Genomic DNA, 24,628 nt, shown 5'->3' with positions numbered 1-24,628 from the left:
CAGATTTTATGGGAAAGTGATTTGAATAGATCCTTTATTGATGCAGATTGGGACAGTATATTTAGATCTTGTTTTAAAGTCTCCAAATGTGTTAACCACTCCGAAATGTTTTACAAACTTATACAAAGGGCCTACTTCACCCCTGAAAGACAAAATAGAATCTGGCCTTCACAATCTAAGTTATGTTGGAGAAAATGCGGCTCTACGGGGATATCTTTCATATTTTTTGGGCCTGCCCTCGTATACAACCACTTTGGAGAGAAGTTTTCAATATGGCTAGCATGGTTCTAGGGTTCATCATCCCCCTGGACCCAGCTTTAGCGTTATTCCATTTGTACGTAGATCACTTCTCTGCAGGTGATCGCTACGTCTTGGGGCATATCTTGATAGCCACTAAAGCTGCTATAGCACAATTGTGGAAATCTGAGAATATTCCTTCCCTAGCGATTATTCAAAATAAGATTCATAAACATTTCATTTTCGAAACAGTGGAAGCTAAATATTCTTCCTCAGCTAACTCGATCCATTTGAAATGGTTAAGTTGGTCCGACTATAGGGGAAGAGAAGGTAGGCTAACCGTCTATAGTTCTCCAATTGATTTATCTGTGCTTTGCCCCACCTAGACTGACCTCTTCAAGAATGTTGTGATATCAGATATTTTTTTATTTTTTTATTTATCTTTTTTGTTATGTCTCTTCTCTGTGCTCTCTCTTCTTCCTGTTTCTGGACGCCCAATGTAACCAATTGTTTATTCATCCAATTGTGCGTTGTGTGTGCTTTGATTATTGTAACCATTCTGGACTACCCCTATGTTTCCCTTATCTCTTTTTCTGTTCCCCATTTCTGTGTGAAAACTCTTCAATAAAAATTTAATGTTTAAAAAAAAAAAAAATCATTATTATTTGCTATACAATTTTTTCTCTACATATTTGACCAGTTCAGAATCAAACTAGACATCAGCAAATACGTATGTAGGACATAACCTGTTTAGGATGTCAGCTGATATTTCATGAATGTATTAAGTAAAGAAATATACTTTTCATAGTTTCTCTTATCTTGGTAAGAAGATCTTCTCTACATTCCACCTTGGCATCTTTCACTGTTGCTCCGCAACCACATACAGTATACTTATATCTAATTACTGTATATATTTAATCAGTAAGTTTTGCTATATACCAATACCTATTTTTGTTCAGGGTGTGAAGAAAACACTGCCCCACCAGCAATAATGCATAGGAGATTAAATGACAGCATTCACTGGGGATCGTAAAATATAAAAAAATGTGAAATAGCCACTGCTTTGAAGTAGTATAAAGGGAGTACACACGGAGAGATGTATGCTTAATTTCTATGCAATCTGTGTATGCCCCATAGCGATAGCAATGTGCGGGGCTATCGCCGGTTCTAGATTGGCCTGCATGTAGGCACAATCTAGTAGATTGCTCACCTCACCTGGGTGAAGTGAGTGTCCCCCCCCCCCTCCTCGCTCAGCACACATCGCCCTGTATGAACCCCCTTAACGCTTAACTGCAAGCTAATAATTATTTAGCAGACAAAGGGCCCGATTCAGACCTGGTTATTGCTGTGCGTTTAAGCACAGTGGACAATTATCAAACTACTGCGCATTCGTATGCACCGCAATGCGCATACGAATCGCCAAACAGTGACAGGATGGTGTGGAAATTTCGATCGCATGGGCGTACGCAAGGTGATTGACAGGAAGAGGCCATTTGTGGGTGGTAACTGGATGTTTTCTGGGAGTGTCAGGTAAAACGCAGGCGTGCACATGCGTTTTCTGGGAGGATGTGTGACGTCAGCTCCGGCCCTGATCAGCCTGTTCTCATCGCACTGTAGGAGTAAAGGTGCATACACACGGAGCGATATAACTGAGCGATTTTGACTATATAGTCCGTCTGTCTATGGGGAGGTGGAGAGGTCCGAACTTCACAGGATATTACGTGAGTACTTTTTTATTTTTTTACAGGTACCCCTATTGGATTCTACTGGACAAGGGGACGTGATTGGCGGCGTGGGATGTAGGTAAGTATGTGTGAGTGAGTGTGTGTGTTTTAAATAAATTTTTACTTTCACGGTGTGTGAGTTGTGTCTTTTTTTGGGTATTTCTTTTGTTGTGGAACTACAGGTACCAGCGGGCCCGTTTCCCCCCCCCCCCCGCATGCTGGTACTTGTGGTTCTCCAAGTACCAGCATGCGGTGGAGGCTTGCTGGGACTTGTAGTTCCACAGCAAAAGACAATATTCTTTTTATGTAATTTTGAAAGGCTATCAGCCTCCCATCCACCGCCCAAGGATGGGGGGGGACAGCCTTGGGCTTCACTCTTGTCCCTTGGGTGGCTGGAGGGGGGGGACCCCTTGATTTAAGGGGTCCCCACTCCTCCAGGGTACCCCGGCCAGGGGTGACTAGTTGGGGGGGTAATGGCACGGCCGCAGGGACCAATATAAAAGTGTCCCCCGGCTGTGGCATTATGTCCCTGGCTAGTGGAGCCCGGTGCTGGTTTTAAAAATACTGGGGATCCCTATGTCTTTTGTCCCCCGTATTTTTTAAACCAGGACCGGACGCAGAGCCCGGTGCTGGTTGTCTAAATACGGGGGAACCCTACGCATTTTTTCCTCTGTATTTTAACAACCAGGACCGGCTCAAAGAGCCCGAGGCTGGTTATACATAGGAGGGGGGACCCCAGGCAATTTTTTTTTTTTACTTTTAGCTATTTAAATACCAGCCACCCTGTAAAATCATCCTATATATGACACTCCCCCACGTATCCCCTTATTTAAATGAGATAGTCAAAATCTCCCATAGCCAAAATCTCTTGCATAGTTAGACAAAATTGCTGGAAAAGTTAGTCAAAATCTCCGACTGCCAGTTCAAGGGAAATCTCTCAGTCAAAATCTGTCATAGCCAAAATCTCTCCGTGTGTATGCACCTTAAGTCCTGGGCTGCGCACAGACTGCACACAGTAGAAAAATCATTCACTGGTGAGTGAGTTGTGACGGATTTGCAGCTGTCCACTGACTGAGGGACATTTTCGCAGGGCGTACACATGCGATCACACACATGCATGGGGTGACTTTACACTCCCCTTGGGCGGCGACTGTCTGATCGCAAAGTTATTAAAAGTCCAGGAAATAAAATAAAGTCTCTCCATATGCATTGTTACCAAGACGGTGTTTGACTGTTTTATTGCACCAGAGTCCTTATTCAGCATTGATTGCTCCTGCAATTGCATTTTGCCATTTTCCGGGCCAGTGCGCACGCACATGGCCTGTTCTATGTGTGTGTGTACCTGAAAATGCGATCGCAGTGACGGGAATGCCTCAGTCTGTTAATAAGGAAGGTTCACGGGGTGGTCGGGGCGGCAATGGGGTGTGGTGACAAAAATGCAGACGGGTCCGGGCTTCACACGCGGCAGCTGCAAAACAAAACATGGCAACGGTGCACCAGCCTTCTTAGCCAGGCTGCGCAGGCAGGGGTCAACCTTAGTTGCGATGCGATCGCGATCTAGTTGCAATGCTAGCCCCCAGCATGTGATCGTGTGCTAGTGCAGTTTTGCTAAAATAGTAAAACTGCAACTGAAGTTGTATAAGGTCCCAGGTCATTTATGTGATCAATACTTTTATCAATAAATACTTGAACCATTTTTGCGGTATACTTGCTTGAGAAGGAGATTATTCAACTAATGGTAGAGGAAAAGCAGATGGCGGAACTAAAAGGTTGTCAGTCCAAGTTTAAGAAACAGAGACTGTTATTTAAGTTCTTGGACTTTTGATGACTTTGAAGGAAGTCCCTTTCTGACCACTGTTTACTTTTTTTTTTTTTAATGAAGATTTTATTAGATAGAATAGAAGAATGTCACACCATGTGAATCAGATATCTTTAAAAAAAAAAACATAGATAACATAGAAAACATAGAAAAGATAGAAAAGAGGGGCCTCAAGCCTAGCAATATCAGCAATTATCAGAGCGTGCCAAGGCCTAATGAATATCAATAAAAATCAGTAAAGGTGTTACATATCAATATATTGAAACATAGTAAAATATTTTGTCTATATAAAGAAAAAAAACTGGTTAACAATCTGAAAAAGTCTACAACTGAGTAAGAATTGTGACACATAAAATTTCCAGATAAAGAAACAAGAAAAATAGGAGGGTATAAAGAGGGGGAGAAGAAAAGAATGGTGAGGGGGAGGGGGGGATAGAGAAATGGGAGTTAAAGAATCAAAGAGTTAGAGTTGTAGAAGAAGGGGGGGGGGGGTAGCCAGCCGAGGTGTGAGCACCATAGAGATGCAGGTAAACAATCTGCAGAGTAAGATTAGGCGGTTGCCAAGGGAGGTTCGGCCTCATAGTGGGTGGTCCAGGGTGACCATACCTGAACAAACTGAGTCGGAGTATCATGAATAACTGAAGAGATGCGTTCCAACCTGTAAGTCGACCATATTGCATTGATAGTTGCAGGAAAGGGAGGAGGCCGGTAGATTTCCAATATGCTGCAATTTGGCATTTCGCTGTATTAAGTATATGGTTAATCAATTTGTGTGTGGGTCGTGGTAAGTGGGCGATCGGCCTAGCTAAAAACGAATAGAAAAGTGAAGGGGGTATATCAAAGTCAGTAATATTTTTGATCAATCTATGCAGTTCTTTCCAATATGGAGATATAATAGGACATGTCCACCAGACGTGCAAGAAAGTCCCCTGTTGGCCACATTGGCGCCAACAAAGGTCTGACGTATCAGGGTAAATAATACGGAGTCGAGTTGGGACTAGGTACCAGCGAGTATAGAGCTTATAAGCATTTTCTTTAATACGTACCGATATCGAGCATTTCGATATTGCTAGCCTAATTTGAAACCATTCGTTAAGATTGAGAACTTCCCCAATGTCATCCTCCCAGGCTATCTCATGTGCTTCTTTAGGGGGTTGATTGTGGGATAATAGAATTTGATAGATTGCTGATATGAGTCCTTTAGACGATTGGTGGGAGCGACAGAGGGATTCAATAGCTGTAACAGGAGTTATGGGCGTGCCTGGGGTGGGGCGTTCAAGTGAGTAGTAAAAATGTCGAATTTGTAAAAACTGGTAAAAAACTCTATGAGGGAGGTTAAAGCGAGATTGTATGGTAGCAAAGTCAGGAAAGGAATGTAAAGGGGCTATGTCCAAAGGAAATAGAAGATTATGAGCAGTCCATAGTGGGAATTGAAGGTGAGCTATACCGGGGATGAAGGCAGGATTGTTCCACAATGGGGCTAATAGTGGGTGTAATGAGCGAAGTTTATAGAAGCGTGTGCAGAAGTCCCAGATGGATAGTGTGAATCGTATTGTAGGTAAGAGGGTGGCAATCGGTGGGCGATGTGCACGGGAACACCATAAGAGGGTAGAAGGAGAATAGACTGACAGTGTGTGGGCTTCAATATATGTCCACACTTTCTGAGCTGGGGGGGCATGCCAATGAATGCAGGGAGTTAAGTGGACAGCTCGATAATATTTAATGAGATCAGGGATGCCCACACCCCCAGAAGTTTGATGTTTTTCCAATATTCGTATTTTAACTCTCGGCTTCTTATCTGCCCATATAAAATTCGATATGTCCCATTGTAAATTCTTAAGCGTTGACATGGATATATGTATTGGGAGTGTCTGCCAAATATACAATAAACGGGGTAAGACATTCATTTTCACTGCCGCTGTGCGACCGAACCATGATATATATTGTTTGTTCCAGACTGATAAGTTCGATTTGATAGATGCCAGCAATCTCGGGAAATTAGCAGCGTAAAGCCGGTGATATGATTTAGTGAGATAAACTCCCAAATATTTAAGTTTTTCGGGCTGCCAGTGAAAAGGAAATTCAATTTGTAGCAGTGAAAGGTCTGAGTGTGGGATGTTGATATCTAAAAATTCTGTTTTATCTTCATTGATGTTATAATTCGAGTAGTGGCCATAAGAGCGAGCTTCGGCGAATAGAGCCGGAAGGGAGACAGTAGGGTTGGCCAATGTCAATATCACATCATCCGCATATAGCACTATCTTATGGTCCGAGTGTCCCACCGTGATACCTGTGATGTTATCATTGAGTCTAATCTTCGCAGCTAGGGCTTCCATAATCAGGGCAAACAAAAGAGGGGAGAGGGGACAACCCTGCCGGGTACCGTTATGAATTTGGAAGGGTTCGGAGGAGAGGCCATTTACTAGTACGGATGCAGATGGGTTATGATAAAGAGAGTTAATCCCGTGAAGAAAGGCACCCTGAAATCCCATGTTACATAAGGTTTGTTGCAAAAATGGCCAGGCAACCCTGTCAAAGGCCTTTTCAGCATCAAGCGCCACCACCAGGGTCGACAGCGAGCGGGTTGACGCTACGTGGATGAGATTTATTAACCGTCTCGTGTTGTCGGAGGCCTGTCTATCGGGAATGAAGCCCACCTGATCCGGATGGACCAAAGATGGTAATAGAGGGGATAGTCGCATGGCTAGAATTTTAGCAAAAAGCTTCAAATCAACGTTAAGAAGAGAGATTGGCCTGTAATTACCCATTTCTGTAGGGTCCCTCTGCGGTTTTGGGATAACGATAATGTTGGCCCTGGTGGTGGTGTCATCGAGCGATCCGCCCTCCAATAACGAGTTGAAAAGGGGGCGTAGCATGGGAAGTAGTGAGTCAGTAAATTTCTTATAATAAAGAGCAGTGAAGCCGTCAAGGCCTGGTGCAGCTGAGCGGCGTAACGACTTAATAGCTATTCGAATTTCCTCATCAGTGATCACTGAGTTAAGGGATTGGAGTTGAGTCGTGGTCAGTGTGGGTAGAGAGCAGGAGTTTAAGTATCGGGTGAGTCAGGCAAGATCTGGGGGCGGGGCAGCAGACTTGAGAGAGAGATTGTAAAGAGATTCATAAAATTGACGGAACTGACAGGTCATCACTTGAGGATCATGGGTGGTAGTGCCATTAAGACAATTCAATTTGTGGATGCGATTGCGAGTGCGTTTAGCACGGAGTTTACGGGCTAATAGGGTATCAGCTTTGTCAGATTTTTCATAAAAAGTTTGTCACACCCACAAAAGGGTCTGTGCTGCTTTCTTTGACAAAATTTTGCGATAATTGACCCTTAACAGCAAGGATTTTTAAATAAGTACGCCTTTTGGGGTATCTATGGTGAAGGTCTGTTAAAGAGGCTAGTGAGTTTTCAAGTTCCAGTATACGAGCTGTTTCTGCCTTCTTAAACTTTGCCGCCAGGCTAATAAGGGCACCCCGAAGAGTAGCCTTATGAGCTTCCCATAGAGTGGGTGGGGGGATATCAGTGGTGGCATTGAAAGTGAAAAATTCTGTGAGAGCTTTTGTAAGGGCCTCAATATTGGATTGTTTTAAGAGGAGGGATTTGTTAAGTCGCCAGTGACGGGTAGAGCGTGGGCTTACGTGAGCAGAGATTTCCAATTCCACAGCCAGATGATCAGACCAGGGAATAGGGAGGTTATGTGCACCGAGGAGGATTTGGGAGGTAGCACGATCAGTAAAGAAGTAATCTATGCGGGTGTGTAGGCCATGAGGGGGAGAATAATGTGTGTAGCCTCTCGCAGCGGGGTACAGTATTCTCCAGGCATCATATAGGTCATGGAGAGCTAATTGTGAGAGAAGTGATTTAGATATTTTGGCGTGTCGGGAGGGAGTAGCGAGGGAGTGAGATCTGTCGAGATTGGGGTCCAAGATAGTATTAAAATCTCCCCCGACAATAGTGATTCCCCGGTGTAATTGAGCAAGACGATTGAAGAAGGTGGCGTATAAAGATCCCTGTTGCCCATTAGGAGCATAAACTGAGGCTAAAGTGATTCGGTCTTGTTTGTACATTCCTGTAAGAATAAGAAAGCGGCCCTGTAAGTCAGAGATAGTATCGCTTACAGTGATAGGTGTATTATGGTGAATCAATATCGCGGTGCCCCGACGTTTAGCATTCATGGAAGAGTGATAAACTGTGGGATATATTTTGGACGTGAGAGAGGGATGAGGGATTTTGAGATGGGTTTCTTGCAGCATAATTATATTAGATTTACGTCTGTGAAAATATTGAATAGCCATAGCTCTTTTGGTGGGGGAGTTGAGGCCGTTCACATTAAGAGTCAGAACTGTCAGCTTCATGGTGGGTCAAAGTAAAATGAGCTCAGTAAGGGCTACACCTCGACTGGCGTAAAGGGCAGGGAAGAAGGCCATCAGGGAGGCCAGTGAAAAGGAAAGATGAGTGAAGAGCTAGAAAAGAAAAGAGCTGGCCTACACCTATAGCGGGGATAGGTCCGTGGAGAAAAGAGAGAATGTCACTAAGACACATCCGTCTTCTGGAGACGTGGGTGAGTAAGAGCAACAAAATGTTTAACAGGAGAAGTAAATTGAACATATAAGGTAATCGTGGAAATGAGATGACCTAACAAAGAAAGAAAGAGTAAGTAAGAACAGGGAGCTGGCTCAGTCAATGCAAAGGGTGAGTAAAAATAAGAACAGGGAGCCGGCTTAGTCACATGCAATAAAGACAGAAGAATAAACATTAATCAAATGGTGAAAAACTGTAGGATAAAATAAGGTGTTCTGTTTAGCATAAGGGTAGGAATGCCCCAATAAGGGAATCCGGCATATAAGCAAAGGGTGTCCAAACTGCCTAAAAGAGAGAATATTAAGGAAAAAGCAACATTTAACTGTCCGGAACAACATAACAATTAGGCCGTGGACCAGTCATGGGACAGCGGCACGGGTTTGTGTGTTGGAGCAGATTGTTGTCGACATAGTTCCGGGATGTCGTCTAGGAGACCAAACAATTTCATTAGGTCATAACCTTGAGCTGGAGTCTTGATAGCATGAGTTGTACCATTTCTTGTGACCAAAAGCTGGAAAGGGAAGCCCCACTTATATTTGATAGAGTGGGTCCTCAAAGTCTTGGTGACATTCAGAAGGAAATCGTAGTAAGTCCTCTTACGGCGGCCATGACCTGCTCTTTTGCTTTAAAGTAATGAAAGCGAAGAATGACGTCCCGTGGAGGTTGAGTCGGGGTTGGTTTGGGGCGAAGGGCTCTATGAGCCCGGTCCAGATGTAGGTGAGCAACAGGAAAGTCAGGAGCTAGGTGTAGGAAAAGGCCCTCTAAATAGGCAGGAAGAGAGTCGGCAGTTTCTGTTTCCAGGATGTTACGTATGCGGATATTAACCCTCCGATTCCGATTTTCAATGTCCTCGAGATGATCCTTATATGACTCTAAGTCAGCCCGGAGATCAGTGAATTCTTGGTCCATCATGCTCTGATACTGGCAGATTTCATCTACTTTCTGTTCAAGAGTGTCCGTTCTGGAACCGAGATCAGCAAGCTCAGCCTTAAAGTCCGCAAGGGCAGATCTCATCTCTGATTGGATCATCTTGGTGACAATAGAGATCACATCGTTAGCCGACAGAGGAGAATCGACGGATGGTGTTGGGCCGGCCATGGTTGAGATATCTTCCGCTACAGGAGGATGTTTCGGGAGAGAACCGGCTTTTTCCCACGCTCTGATGATACTGGGTTTGAATGGAGCAGGGGCCTTCCGGCACTTCTGTGGCATACTGTGTAAAGGACCATACACCAGAGCAGGGTGTTGAAAAGTAGCAGGACTAAGCTGATATTGTGGAGCTTCCCCTGGCAGTAGGGTAGAGTAGGTACAGGTACACAAGAACAATCGTAGTGAGATCAATAGGCATCAGCTAAAAAGACGTGCAGTTAAGCCCTTAATCGGGTCAGGCCATCTAGTGAGTTAGGGGAGCAGCAACATCATCATCATGCGGGCTAGAGGGGACACCGTATTAGAAAAGCGTGATTCCAGCAGCACGCTGTAGCTGAATTAGGGTCACGGCAGAGCCCTCAGTTGGGGTAGGCGGTAAACCCCGGCAGTAACATAGTAACATAGTAACATAGTATCTGAGGTTGAAAAAAGACAATTGTCCATCGAGTTCAACCTATTTGTGGTGTCCTATGCAAGATGATTTGACTAAAATTTCTGACTGATGCTGCTGTCAGCCATTGCATTTTATCCCTATTTATAGTAACTATAATGCATGACTATGCACCATACCCCTGGATATCCTTATCCAATAGGAATTTATCTAACCCATTTTTAAAGGTGTTGACAGATTCCGCCATTACAACTCCCTCGGGCAGGGAATTCCAAACACGTATTGTCCTTACCGTGAAAAAGCCTTTACGCCGTATTGTGCGGAATCTCCTCTCCTCTAACCTGAGCCAGTGTCCACGAGTCCTCTGTGTTGATCTAACCAAAAACAGGTCCCGCGCAAGCTCTGTGTATTGTCCCCTTATATATTTGTAGATGTTGATCATATCCCCTCTTAGTCTCCGCTTTTCCAATGTAAACATGCCTAGTCTTTCAAGCCTTTCCTTGTATTCCATCGTCTCCATGCCCTTAATTAGTTTGGTCGCCCTCCTCTGTACCTTTTCAAGCTCCAGGATATCCTTTTTGTAGTACGGTGCCCAGAACTGTACACAGTATTCAAGGTGTGGCCTCACTAGTGATTTATATAACGGGAGTATAATACTCTCGTCCCTAGCATCAATACCCCGTTTTATGCATGCTAATATCTTATTAGCCTTCTTTGCTGCAGTCCTACTTTGGGTACTACTGCTTAGCTTGCTATCTATGAGGACACCTAAGTCCTTTTCCAGTACAGAATCCCCTAATTTTACCCCATTTAGTAGGTAGGTGTAATTTTTGTTCTTGTTACCACAGTGCATTACCTTACACTTGTCTGTGTTGAAGCACATTCTCCATTTGGCTGCCCATGCTTCTAATTTAACTAAGTCGTTCTGAAGAGACTCGGCATCCTCCTCTGTATTTATAGCCTTACACAATTTGGTATCATCTGCAAAAATTGACACCATGCTCTCTAGACCTTCTGTTAGGTCGTTAATGAAAATATTGAACAATAGCGGTCCTAATACTGAGCCTTACGGCACACCACTTAGCACTTCAGTCCAAGTTGAAAAAGATCCATTAACCACAACGCGCTGCTTCCTATTATCTAACCAGTTTTTGACCCAAGTGCATATTGTGCTTCCTAGCCCTGATTCTTGTAGCTTGTATATAAGTCTCATGTGTGGTACAGTATCGAACGCTTTGGCAAAGTCTAAAAAGATTACATCCACGTCTTTACCCTGATCTAGGTTTGCGCTTACTGTTTCATAAAAGCCAAGTAAGTTGGTTTGACAGGATCTGTCCTTCATAAACCCATGTTGATTCCTTTTAATGACCTTATTGGTTTCAAGGAACTTCTGAATACTATCTCTTAGAATACCTTCCAATACTTTCCCCACTATAGATGTAAGACTAACTGGTCTATAATTACCTGGTTCAGCTTTACTTCCCTTTTTGAATATAGGCACTACTTCCGCTATACGCCAGTCTTTGGGAACCATACCTGATATAACTGAATCCTCAAAGATCAAAGATAGCGGTTTTGCCAGTTCAGAGTGAAGCTCCATTAGAACCCTTGGATGAATACCATCGGGCCCTGGTGATTTATTAATCTTTAAATGTTTTAATCGGTCACAGACTACTTCCTTGCTTAAATAAGTACCTATCAGTGTGATATTCTCATTATTGAGATTGTGTGCCAGTCCCTGAATTGGGTCCTCTCTAGTGAATACTGTTGAAAAAAACTCATTTAGTGTGTCCGCTATGTCATTATCATTTTTGCTTAAGACTCCCAACTTGTCTTTCAAAGGGCCTATACTCTCCTTTTTTAATCTCTTGCTATTAATGTATTTAAAGAATTTTTTGGGATTCGCTTTGCTTTCCTTTGCTACTAGTTTTTCAGTTTCTACTTTAGCCGCTCTTATTTCCTTTTTGCAATTTTTGTTACATTCCTTATAGTGCTGAAATGACTCTGCTTCCCCGTCAGATTTGTATTTTTTAAATGCTCGCCTTTTCTTGCCCATAAGTTCCCTAATCTTTTTGTTAAGCCACATCGGTTTATGATTTTTATTCCCTTTTTTGCTACTCATAGGAATATATTTGAGTGTATTTTTAGCTAGCAGGAATTTTAGTACCTCCCATTTCTCCGTAGTATTTTTTCCTAAAAACAAACCTTCCCATTCAATATCCCTGAAAAATACCCTCATCTTTTCAAAATTTGCTTTGCTAAAGTTTAAAGTCCTAGTTGAGCCAGTATAGGGCTGTTTGTAGAAACTGATATTGAATGTGACCATATTGTGGTCGCTGTTTCCTATGGGTTCCCCTACTATAATACCCGATACCAAATCCTGATTGTTTGTTAATACCAGGTCTAAGATTGCATTGTACCTAGTTGATTCCTCAATTAGTTGGACTAGGTAGTTATCATTTAGTGTGTTTAAAAACATACTGCCCCTAGCAGTATCACATGAATCGTTTTTCCAGTTTATCTCTGGATAGTTAAAATCTCCCATCACTACTATGTCTCCTACTCCTGCTGCTTTTTCAATTTGCTTTAGTAACAATTCATCATCAGATGCGTTGATACCAGGCGGCCTATAGCATACACCCAATACTAACTTTTTTGTTCCTTTTTCCCCGCATGCAATTTCTACCCATAATGTCTCAACAGTGTCTACAGTCCCCTCCTGAATATCTTCCCATATATTAGGTTTTAAAAACGGCTTTACGTACAGACACACCCCTCCACCCTTTTTATTTAGTCTGTCTCTCCTAAACAGTGTATAGCCCTCTAGATTGACTGTCCAATCATGAGATTCATCCCACCGAGTTTCAGTAATGCCTATAGTATCATACTGTTTGCTTGCTGCAAGTATTTCTAGTTCACCCTTTTTACCAGTAATGCTTCTGGCGTTTACATACATACAACTAAGATAAGTATTTTCCCTTGCGTTAGGGACATCTTTCACCTTATGTGGCAAGGATGACCTGTAATCGTCATTGGTTAGTGCTTTGGTAAAATCCCTTTTAGTACCCATGTTAGTAACCTTACTGCCTGCTCTTACCCTCCCCCCAACTTCTCCCCCATTTCGTTTACTACCGCCATCCCCACTATTCTCACTGCATGACCCGTAGTTTCTAGCTAAACCCTCCCCCCAGGCTCCTAGTTTAAAATCTCCTCCAACCTTCTAACCATCCTTCCCCCCAGCACCGCTGCCCCCTCCTCAGTCAGGTGCAATCCGTCACGACAAAAGAGATGGCGCCTGACTGAGAAGTCCGCCCAGTGTTCCAGGAACACAAACCCCTCTTTCCTGCACCAATCCCTAAGCCACACATTTACCTCCCTAATCTCCCAGTGCCTCCCTGGACTAGCGCGTGGCACGGGTAATAATTCTGAGAATATTACCTTAGATGTCATTGCCTTCAGTTTCTTTCCTAAGTCCCTATAGTCTTTCTTAAGGACATCCCACCTTCCGCTAACTTTGTCATTGGTGCCAACGTGCACCAAGACCGCCGGGTCTTTGCCAGCCCCTCCCAACAATCTATCTACCCGGTCCGCGATGTGCCGTACCCGAGCACCCGGGAGACAACAGACTGTACGGCGATCACGGTCCCGGTAGCAGATTGCCCTATCTGCCTTCCTGATGATAGAATCCCCTACCACCACCATTTGACTAGGTACCTCTCTATCTTTTATCCCAACCGCGCCAGAGGGACCGCACCTCTGGATGCTAGAGGGAGCAGTCTCCTCCGGCACCATCATTTCTTCACTATCATCCTCCGATTCCTCGTCCAATCGGGCAAATTTGTTCGGGTTTGATAGTTCGGAGATGTCGTGCCTCCCCCTCTTTTTCTTCCTTCTAACTGTGACCCAACTGGCTACCTGATCATCATCCTCTTCTACCAGTGACCCCTCCCGCAACTCCTCCACCGTTCTGTCTAAACTACGCTCGAGATTGTGAATCTCCCTCAGTCGCGTAACGGTTTGCTCTAGATCAGTTACCTGGGCTTCCAGGGCAACCGTTCGCACACACCTCGTGCAGATGTATTCACACTGGGCCGGTAGCTCCAGGTGTGCATACATCTTGCACGACATGCACTTAGTGAGGTCCTCAATCACAGCCCCTCCCATATTGTCTGCAAGGTCTAACTCCCTGTTACACTCAAAGAAAAAGCAGAAAAAATAAAAAATAGAAGACAAGCAATATCACTTATACAATAATTAAGCTGGCTTATACTTATCTATCTTTGTGCGGTTCTTGGTCCTTCACTTTCATGCAGCCGTAGTACTCTCTCCTGCGGCACCTATACTCCACTTAGCAGTTGCAGTTGTTCCAGCTCACTGCTCCTCCTTTTCACTCGGCTTCCAGCTCCTGCTAAGAAAAAAAAAAAAAAAAAAAAAAGCATTAGATGTCGCTCTAATGCTAAAAAACCGGGGCACCAGTAGAGGCAGTGGTAATTGAGTGCAAACTGGAGGATGGTAGCAAATTCCCCTGTAGAATCACTCACCAGCCCAGTGGAGTTACAGGGAGCCAGGGGTGCACTTGCAGGCTTTTCAGCAGTGGTGGGCAGACAGTGGAGACCGGATATCCCGTGGTATTGTAGCGGGCCTGATCAGCCGTCCCCTCGTGCAGGCAGTACAGCATGAGGGGAAGTGAGCGCTGGGCTCCCGTTGCTAAGGCTGCCGGGCGTCAGCCGCCGCACGCGCCCCGTCCCGTTCGGGTGAAGCAGGTGAGCAGAGGCAGCGGTGGGGACTGTAGCGGCAGGTCCGGCGGCGGTCCGGGCACTTAGGGCTGGCTCAGCTTCTGTTCCGTAGTGTGCAGGGCGCCGGCCTGGGCTCCAAATCGAGGCCCCGGTCTGAGGGGTCCAAATAGGCCGCAGTACGTGGGAGCTCCAGGAAATGCTCCCCGACTCCGCAGCAGGCAATCAACTCCCCCAGTGGGTATCCCAGGAGTAAGGCTGGAGGCAGATGTGGGCAGTGAATTAAGGGGAAGGATATTAGATGCAGTAGATTCTCCTGGAAGACGGAGCTCGGGATAAAACGTGTCTTTTCCCCTCAGCAGCTAGGCCACACACCCCTGACCACTGTTTTCTTTAAAATAATAGCACCGTTAATGTTTTTCTAATATTGTTTGCACTTTATATTTTATGGTTGGGTACCACTTGAAAACATTCTGGCTGCAGATCTAGGATTGCTGATGCTGTTCCTATATTTTGAATATTAATATACAATGTGATAATATTCAATAAGTTTAATAATATACCATCTTGTTACAGGTTGAGTATCCCATATCCAAATATTCTGAAACACGGAATATTCCGAAATACAGAATTTTTTGAGTGAGATTGAAATAGTGAAACCTTTGTTTTCTGATGGCTCAATGTACACAAACTTTGTTTAATACACAAAGTTATTAAAAATATTGTATTAAATGACCTTCAGGCTGTGTGTAAAAGGTGTATATGAAACATAAATGAATTGTGTGAATGTACACACACTTTGTTTAATGCACAAAGTTATTAAAAATATTGGCTAAAATTACCTTTTAGGCTGTGTGTATAAGGTGTATATGAAACATAAATGCATTCTGTGCTTAGACTTAGGTCCCATCACCATGATATCTCATTATGGCATGCAATTATTCCAAAATACGGAAAAATCCGATATCCAAAATACCTCTGGTCCCAAGCATTTTGGATAAGGGATACTCAACCTGTATAACGAAAGTATTTCACAGGAGTAATCTCCAAGTACCTCTAATGGGTCTGGGACTCCAGGTCGACGACAAAAAGGTCGACACACCTTAGGTCGACTTCAATTGGTCGACACACCTTAGGTCGACATGGACAAAAGGTCGACAGGAACAAGGTCGACATGGAAAAAGGTTGACATGAGTTTTTTATGTGTTTTTTTTTGTGTCGTTTTCTTCGTAGAGTGACCGGGAACCCCAATTAGTGCACCGAGTCCCCTCGCATGGCTCGCTTCGCTCGCCATGCTTCGGGCATGGTGCCTTCGCTCCGCTTCACTCGGCACAGATTACCGTTCCAATCGTAGTCCACGTGGATCGTTAAGTATGATAAGGTTCCAAAAAAGAAAAAAATTGTGAAAAACTCATGTCGACCTTTTTCCATGTCGACCTTGTTCCTGTCGACCTTTTGTCCACGTCGACCTAAGGTGTGTCGACCAATTGGCGTCGACCTAAGGTGTGTCGACCTTTTTGTTGTCGACCTGGAGTCCGGATACCCCTCTAATAAAGTGTAAATTCGACATAGTGTTATACAGTATAAATAATGAAAAAGCTTTCACCAGTTCAACCTTAGGGTGTGTACACACGGTGAGATCCTTGCTATGCCCGATTTTCACTTGCGATTTCCCTTGAACTCCCCGGAGCCCAGCTAGCACAGATTTTGACTAACTTTTCTTGAGATATGGACTATGTGTGCTTACGATTTTGGCTTATGTGAGATTTTGGCTTATGTGAGATGTCATTGACATGTGAGATGAACTAGATAGTACACCGATCTAGCAAGGATTGACTTGCCTGCACAGTCTATCTTTTCTTGCGATGCCGACCTGGCGGGACCGCGCATCGGGAACGAATCGGGATCGCAAGGTGACTTTCACCTTGCGATCTGCACTAACTTTTCTTGCGATTTTGACTATATAGCCAAAATTGAAAGAAAATATCTCACCGTGTGTACACACCCCTAGAGCCCCATTTACCCACGAAAGTTAATACCATTGGAATATCATTGGAATATCAAGGTGATACTAATGAATATGCCGCTGGTATTTAACATTACTTACCTCTCTGGTGAGGTCAGTGATGTCCTACTTCTCGGCGGCATATTTCTCGATATTGCTGGCAGCCCACCACTGCCAGCGATGGACTGCTAAGTCATGTGCATGCGCTTCAGACAGTTTGCGCATACCCTTGACTCTTTCACCTGACGGAACCTGTCAGTGCATGGAAGGCTTCGCTGAGTGCGCAGTTCAGGGCTAAACAGCGGGAATCTTAGTTTACTACTGTTTTTTGAACACAGAAATGAGGCTTATGTAGGTTTTTCAGGCATGTTGATATTTTATGTCCACTAGCAGACCCAGATTTCCCACAAGGCAACCTAGGCACCCGCCTAGGGCCCATGGGTCCCAAGGGGCCCTTGGACAGGCCCCACAAAGAAATACGTCCAGTCCAAAATGTTCCCCAGAGTCCCGTTGTGTGCATGTTAATTACTTGTAATATACGTGTAATGTAAGGTAGTCCTGTCCACAGGGGCTGACAACTTTTAGCCTGGGGGGCAAGTCCAGAGCACTGGCGCATAAGTAATGGTGCCATCTTAGGTATTTTTGTTTAAAAAATATTTATTAATAAAAAAAATTAGGCCTGGTGTAAATTATCCCAAAGATACTGTATTATAAATTTGTCAGTGTGGCCTCGGCTTCAGCAGAGCTGTGTAGTGCAGGCTTGGCCAACCAGTCAGTGGCAAAGAGCCAGAAAAGATCTGTAGTCAAGGGTAAGAGCCACTATCATGCACACGCCGAAGGCGCGCAAGCAAAAATGAGGGAATGGCATCGTTATCACAAAGCCACACCCCATTTTTATGCACACACCTTTCGGTTTGACGTTTGTAGGAGTATGATCTTGTGTCATAACCCCATTTGTAGTCATGTTGTACAATGCCACATACAAATAAAGCCCCTGTACAGTGCCACATACATATAAAAACACCAAAAAATGGGTGCCTCCACAGTGCCAAATACATATATGCCCCCACTGTGCCAGATACATATATGTCCCCACAATGCCAGATACATATGTGTCCCCACAGTGCCAGATACATATATTCCTCCACAGTGCCAGATACATATATTCCTCCACAGTGCCAGATACATACAGTATATGCCCCCACAGTGCCAGATACAGTACATATATGTCCCCATAGTGCTCGATATGCCCCCACTGCCAAATACACATCTCCCCAGTGCCAGATATGCCCCACTGCCAGATACACATCTCCCCAGTGCCAGATATGCCCCCAGTGTAAGATACACATGCCCCCCCAGTGCCAGATATGCCCCCAGTGCCAGATACACGTTCTCCCCAGTGGCAGATATACCCCCAGTGCCAGAAACACATGTCCTCCCAGTGCCAGATATGCTCCCAGTGCCAGATACACGTCCCCCCAGTGCCAGAAACACATGTCCCCCAGTGCCAGATATATCCCCACTGCCAGACACACGTCCCCCCAGTGCCAGATACACATGTCCCCCCAGTGTCAGATATGCCCCCAGTGCCAAATATGCCCCACTGCCAGATACATTTCTCCCCAGTGCCAGATATGCCCCCAGTATAAGATACACATGTCCCCCCAGTGCCAGATATGCCCCCAGTGCCAGATACACGTTCCCCCTAATGCCAGATATGCCCCCAGTGCCAGAAACACATGTCCCCCCAGTGCCAGATATGCCCCCAGTGCCAGATACACGTACCCCCAGTGCCAGATATGCCCCCCAGTGCCAGAAACACATGTCTCCCAGTGCCAGATATGCCCCCACTGCCAGACACACGTCCCCCTACTGCCAGGTACACATCTCCCCCCAGTGCCAGATATGCCCCCAGTGCCAAATATGTCCCCAGTGCCATATATGCCCCCACTGCTAGCTACACGTCTCCCCAGTGCCAGATATGCATGTCCCCCAGTGCCAGATATGCCCCCAGTGCCAAATTTGCCCCCACAGTCAGTTACACGTCTCCCCAGTGCCAGATATGCCCCCACTGCCTACTACACATCTTCCTAGTGCCAGATATGCCCCCAGTGCCAGATACATGTCCCCCCCAGTACCAGATATGCCCCCAGTGCCAGATATTCCCCCAGTGCCAGATACACGTCCCCCAGTGCAAGATATGCCCCCAGTGTAAGATACACATGTCCCCACACTGTGCCAAGTGCTGCTCACGCCGCGTTGCTGCTCTACTCAGTCTGCTGCTTGAGAGGGGAGGAGAGCACAGAGTGCGCCTCTCCTGCTCCTCAGTCTCCACTATCCGGCAGCATTGATTCTCTCTAATTAGGCACCGGTCCGTGAGCCAATCAGAGTTCGTGGGACCGGGAGCTAAGACTCCTGATGGCTGCTGGTCCGCAAGCTCTGATTGGCTCACGGGCCGGCGCCGGGCACTGCAGACTAGGGCAACGGGAGGCGCCACGGGAGCTTACAAACCACATGCGGAGATAGAAAGAGCCGCATGCATCTCGAGAGCCGCGGGTGGGCCACCGCTGGTGTAGTGGAAGGTGGTGGCCGGCCCGTGACCCTTGGCAGTAGCGTGGCCTGGTGGGCACATGGCACCCTGTCCCCCTCACAGCTCCCTTCTGATCCCTATCACTCAGATCAGGTTATATGTAAGGAGCATTGGGGAGAGGGCCATCCACCTTTATTGTACTAACTGTGAGGGGAAAAAATGTAGGTTTAGGGTATTAGGGTTAATGTAGAGGTTTGGGTTAGGGTATTAGGGTTAGTTTAGGGGTTTGGCTTAGGGATAGGGTATTAGGGTTATATAGGGATTAGCAGATTGAGATTGGAGTTAGGGTATTGGAGTTATGGTTAGGGTTAGTTTGGGGTTAGGGACGAGTTAGGGTAGGGATGAAATGCATCCTGGATTTACAGATCTAAATATCTTTGTGTACAGTGGCACACCCAGGGGGGTTTCCGAGTACCCAGAAACCCCCCTCCACTAAAAAAAAAAAAAAAATTTTTTTTTTTTTTTTTTTAGCTGCATGAGTATTATTAATGACTGTCTAGCGTCCTCTGCAGCCTGCTGTCTTCCTGGTGGCACTTGCAAGTGCAATAAAAGTTTACTTTATTTTAATTATAGTACATATATATCCATGTGCCTACATATATACACATGTATATACATACATACATACATACATATAAACACACACACACACATATGATATATATATATACATGTGTGTATATATATGTGTACTGTATGTGTGTGTGTATATATATATATATATATATATGTATGCATGTTTAATATGCTATGTATATGTGTATATGGGTTCACTACGATCTCCCGGTGGCTGGCCTCCCGGCGACCAGCATACCGGCGCCGGGAGGCCGGCCGCCGGCTTACCAACAGTGTGGCGAGCGCAAACGATCCCCTTGCGGGCTCGCTGCGCTCGCCACGCTACGCGCGCCACACTATTCTATTCTCCCTCCAGGGGGGTCGTGGACCCCCACGAGAGAGAATAAGTGTCGGTATGCCGGCGGTCAGGCTCCCGGCGCCGGTATGCTGGTCGCCGGGAGCCCGACCGCCGGCATACTGAAGACCACCCGTGTATATGTATGTGTGTGTGTATGTATATATATATATATATATATATGTGTGTGTAGATATATGTATATATATATATATATATATATACAGTATATATATGTGTAGATAGATAGATATATATATATATATATACACACACACACACACACAAACACACTAGTTTTACGGACCCAGCATATACTGGGTCACCTCAGTCCCCACCCCCGTGATTGGCTCCGCCCAGTTCTGGAAACCCCCCCATGCAAATCCTGCGTTTGCCACTGGTGTAGATTCAGGTCCAGGCCCAGGGTATACAGTTTATAACTGCTGTGTAAAGTGGAATTGTAGTCTCCTTTACACACTCATCTATATACCTAGATTCTGTCTAGTCCAAGAAATACTAGGTCCTGAACCACTAATCCTAAATATGCAGCCTATAGACTTATAGCGACTAGTGACAATGTTGTTAAGCAATGTTTTTTGATAAGATGAGAAATGTTTGGGGACACAGAATGGTTTCATACACTGTATGTGGACAGTTGGTTTACTTTAAATGTGACACAGGTTTCAAATTTACTTCCAATAGACCTAGGCCCTGATTCAGATTTGTACACAGTGCAGATGTTCATACAACTGAGTGATTATTGGTAGTATGTGCATGCGCCGCGATCCACTACATATGCACCCACGTACGTCTATGATTCCGCTCGCAATCAGTAATGGAAATACAGTAAGGTGCTATGGATTGTCTATGGAGGGGGTCCCAAACCAGTGTCTTGCCTAGGGCCCCATGAGGTCTAAATCCAGCTCTGTCCACCAGGAAATTATTATCCAATGATCAAACCACAATCTTCCTCCAGGGTACAAATCACCTCAAATAGGAATAACAAGGCACAATACTATAGTATATTAAGACAAATGGAGCAACATCTCCTCAAGACACAAGCCTCGTAAAATAGTCTGTAAACGGGTATATCAAATCTGTCATTTGGACTATTCATCATAGAAACTCTCTCCTAGGATCTCATGGGTTTTCCAGGGCATGTATGAACAATACTCCTGTACCATCAATACTCCTAAGATATAGTGTGGGGACCAGAGGAGTTTGTAGACGCTGTCATCTTTTCATAAGGATTAAGGTTTATGCAATACAGACAAAATATTCACACAACCTCATGATATGAGAGGTAATTCAAGGCCAACCGAGCTCTCTAGACCCACACAGTGCAGGACCTGAATAGACCCTGGATCTGGTGCTGAGGCTTCTCCTCAGCCCCATTGTCTCAGAAAATCACCTACACTAGTAATTAATTAGTTTGTGTTTTATTTATTGATTGACAAAACTGAAAATGGTCTTTAATGTTTTATATTATAATATATGCAATCATTACCAATATCCTTGTTCATTTTCCAGGCAGAAAACATTTTGCTTTCATTTCCTTGTATTAATCCCATGGTGGCTCAGCTAATGCTCTGTAGGGGAGTATCATTACAGTGGCTGCTGTCAGCAACCAACGACCAATTGAAAAAGCTGTTACCAGAAGTGCCATCAAAATTCCTAAAGGTATGGAGAGAATTCACTGACAGTTTGATCTGTTAATGTGTACATGTTATGCCAAAACCAATATGAATCACACAAAGTCCACATAGGTCTTTGGCAACAGCCCTAACATGTATGCAAACTTCTGCTCCTCTACAAATGCCACAATGTTGACCTTCAGCTCTTCCGACCCACCTGCCATGGCGGAAATCTAGAAGGTTTTATGCTACGATTTTTGATCATTGTGCACTGTGTAAATGAGGTCCATGTAAAATTATATCCACTAACTCCACTTACTGTAATGACCTGCCTGACCATAATACACTGTGATCATAGATTCCTTTAAATTACTCAAGAAATAAAACTAATTCCCCCAGCACACTGCAGTGGGCCAGCAAAAAATAATGTAAAATAGGGGGTGAGTTCCAATTTTAGCGATAATCCGGATGAATGCCAACGGATGTTTGGACGCAATTGTTGGGAGACCCTTAACCTTTGAAGCTGGAACTGTGCACAATTGAAGATCCACGTGATGAAATGTCCAAATGGACAAAGGACGTACTTCAAACCCACTGACCACAGAGGTATATACCTGATGCGCGTTGCTGTCTATAGGCAGCTAAAATTGGAACTCACCTTGTTAAATTACCTTTGGACCGGTAACTATTTCCACCATTGGACACTTGCCACTGGTCATTTGACCAAATTCAATATTTCTATCTGGCTTATATTCAGTCCAGGACTTATTACATACAACCCACATAAACAGACCACAAATAAGGGGGTACAAGGAAATTTGCATTCTATCATTGCAGTTTATTTTTAAATTCATAATGTACGTGTTATGTGCATAATCATTCTATTTTAATATCTGTTTTCAGTATTAAATATGTTTTTTTTAACTGATAACTACTGTGTGGTACACGTGTATCTGATTATTTGTGAATTAGTATTGAGCGCTGTTATCTATCCATATTTACCTATTGTTTAACCTGTAGAGTGTGACTATCTCCTACTACAGCAGCTAGAAAACCAGCTCGGGTAGCGCCTGTTTTTCTGATATTTCTTTGATTTATCTATTCACACTTCACTTTAACTAAGACTGCTACAAAGTATCTACTAAATGAAAACAAACAGCTAATTGATACAAATAAAGATCATGGACAGCTACATTCTATAGACACAAAGATCTGCACCTACAGTCAGGTCCATAAACATTGGGACATCGACACAACAGTTGATTTGGCCACACCTAATGTTTTTGCTATCTCTCTGATGGGTTTGTTTTGATTTTTCAGCCTAATGATGGCTTGCTTCACTGATAGTGGCAGCTCTTTTGATCTCATATTGAGAGTCAACAGCAACAGATTCCAAATGCAAATGTCACACCTGGAATCTACTCCAGACCTTTTACCTGCTTAATTGATGATGAAATAACGAGGGAATAGCCCACTCCTGTCCATGAAATAGCTTTTGAGTCGATTGTCCCATTACTTTTGGTCCCTTAAAAAGTGGGAGGCACAGATAGAAACTGTTGTAATTCCTACACTGTTCACCTGATTTGGATGTAAATACCCTCAAATTAAAGCGGAAAGTCTGCAGTTAAAGCATGTCTTGTTTGTTTCATTTCAAATCCATTGTGGTGGTGTATAGAGCCCAAAATATGAGAATTGTGTTGATGTCCCAATATTTATGGACCTGACTGTATATCAGCTTAAACCACTGACACTGGTCTATTTTATATATTCTATATGCTATTTTTTAGTGATTGAATCATTGCAATTTAATGTGTGATTAAAATTAACTGGTTACATTTTAAATAGCGCTCCTCTTTGTTATTTGAAACGTAATAATTTGTGCTTGGCTAGCAAAAGAGACTTGCATCCAACACACCTGAATGCATCCCAAAATCCTCCAATAAGGCATTACAAAAATCAGCATGCCCTCCAGCTATTGAGCTATACAAGACTCTCCGTACAGGAAGGGGTTGATTTAGACTAGAAAAAAAATCACCCAGCATACTGCAATGGGCCAATTACTACCATTACTTATCCGGGGTAATAGGTGGGGCAAGTAATGTCCAGCTTCCAAGGCCAGCACTAGCACTAAGGTAGGGACGGATCTAGACTTTTCTTTAGGGGGGGGGGGGGGCGGTTTACTGTTTAATCTTGACTCCTCCCTCTACAGTCCCGACTCCTCCCATCTGCAATCCTAACTCCTCCTCTCTCAATTCTGACTGAACTTTTTGAGTGAGACTGAGATAGAGCTTTGTGATTGTCTATGTACATGTGACTGTGCTATGGGGTAATTGTATTTATTAGCCCTAGTACCCACACACCAGCAAGTGAGGGGCAAATGCTCTGTAACCCTTGCTGTCCTGGCTCCTCTGTGCTGCTGTAGTATAAGCTGCAGCACATCGTTCTGACTCAGGTTCTCCACGTAGAGCTCTCTTCTGCTCAAAAGTAGGTGTGGCTATGACTGTTTTAGGGGGGGGGGGGGGGGGGCGGTCGCCCCCTTCGCCCCCCCCCCCCTAGATCCGGCCCTGCACTAAGAGTAGCCTAGATGGCACCCCCTTCCTCTCTTAAGCACACTCTCATATCTTCCACTCCATCCCCAAGGCTGCTTTAGAAGGCTGGAGGTGAGGACGGGTTGCATCTTCTTCTCCTGGGAATGGAAGTGTGTAGCTTGGCTACGTCATTATATAGCCTAATACCATACACACAATTTAACAGTTTCATGAAAAAGCCACAGCCAGCAGCTTCACATAACTTGGGTAGGACAGGTGGGGAAGGCAGCTTTTTTTTTTACATACAAGTACTGCTCTTTCAG

At 44.4% G+C, this 24,628-nt stretch overlaps 1 protein-coding gene across 7 annotated transcripts in view; it reads left to right on the top strand.

Annotated features, from left to right (window-relative positions):
- SHOC1 (shortage in chiasmata 1) overlaps nucleotides 1-24,628 on the top strand; it is a 642,525-nt gene that overhangs the window by 597,037 nt on the left and 20,860 nt on the right. For all 7 annotated transcript variants that reach the window (XM_063914688.1, XM_063914690.1, XM_063914693.1 and 4 more), the window contains one exon: nucleotides 21,674-21,823. In XM_063914688.1, coding sequence (XP_063770758.1) covers nucleotides 21,674-21,823 — 150 coding nt within the window. The remainder of the gene's footprint in view (nucleotides 1-21,673; nucleotides 21,824-24,628) is intronic.

The sequence above is a fragment of the Pseudophryne corroboree genome, chromosome 1, assembly GCF_028390025.1.
Source record: "Pseudophryne corroboree isolate aPseCor3 chromosome 1, aPseCor3.hap2, whole genome shotgun sequence".
In the NCBI taxonomy this organism is placed as follows: Eukaryota; Metazoa; Chordata; class Amphibia; order Anura; family Myobatrachidae; genus Pseudophryne; species Pseudophryne corroboree.
This window is presented reverse-complemented; position numbering and strand designations above follow the sequence as displayed.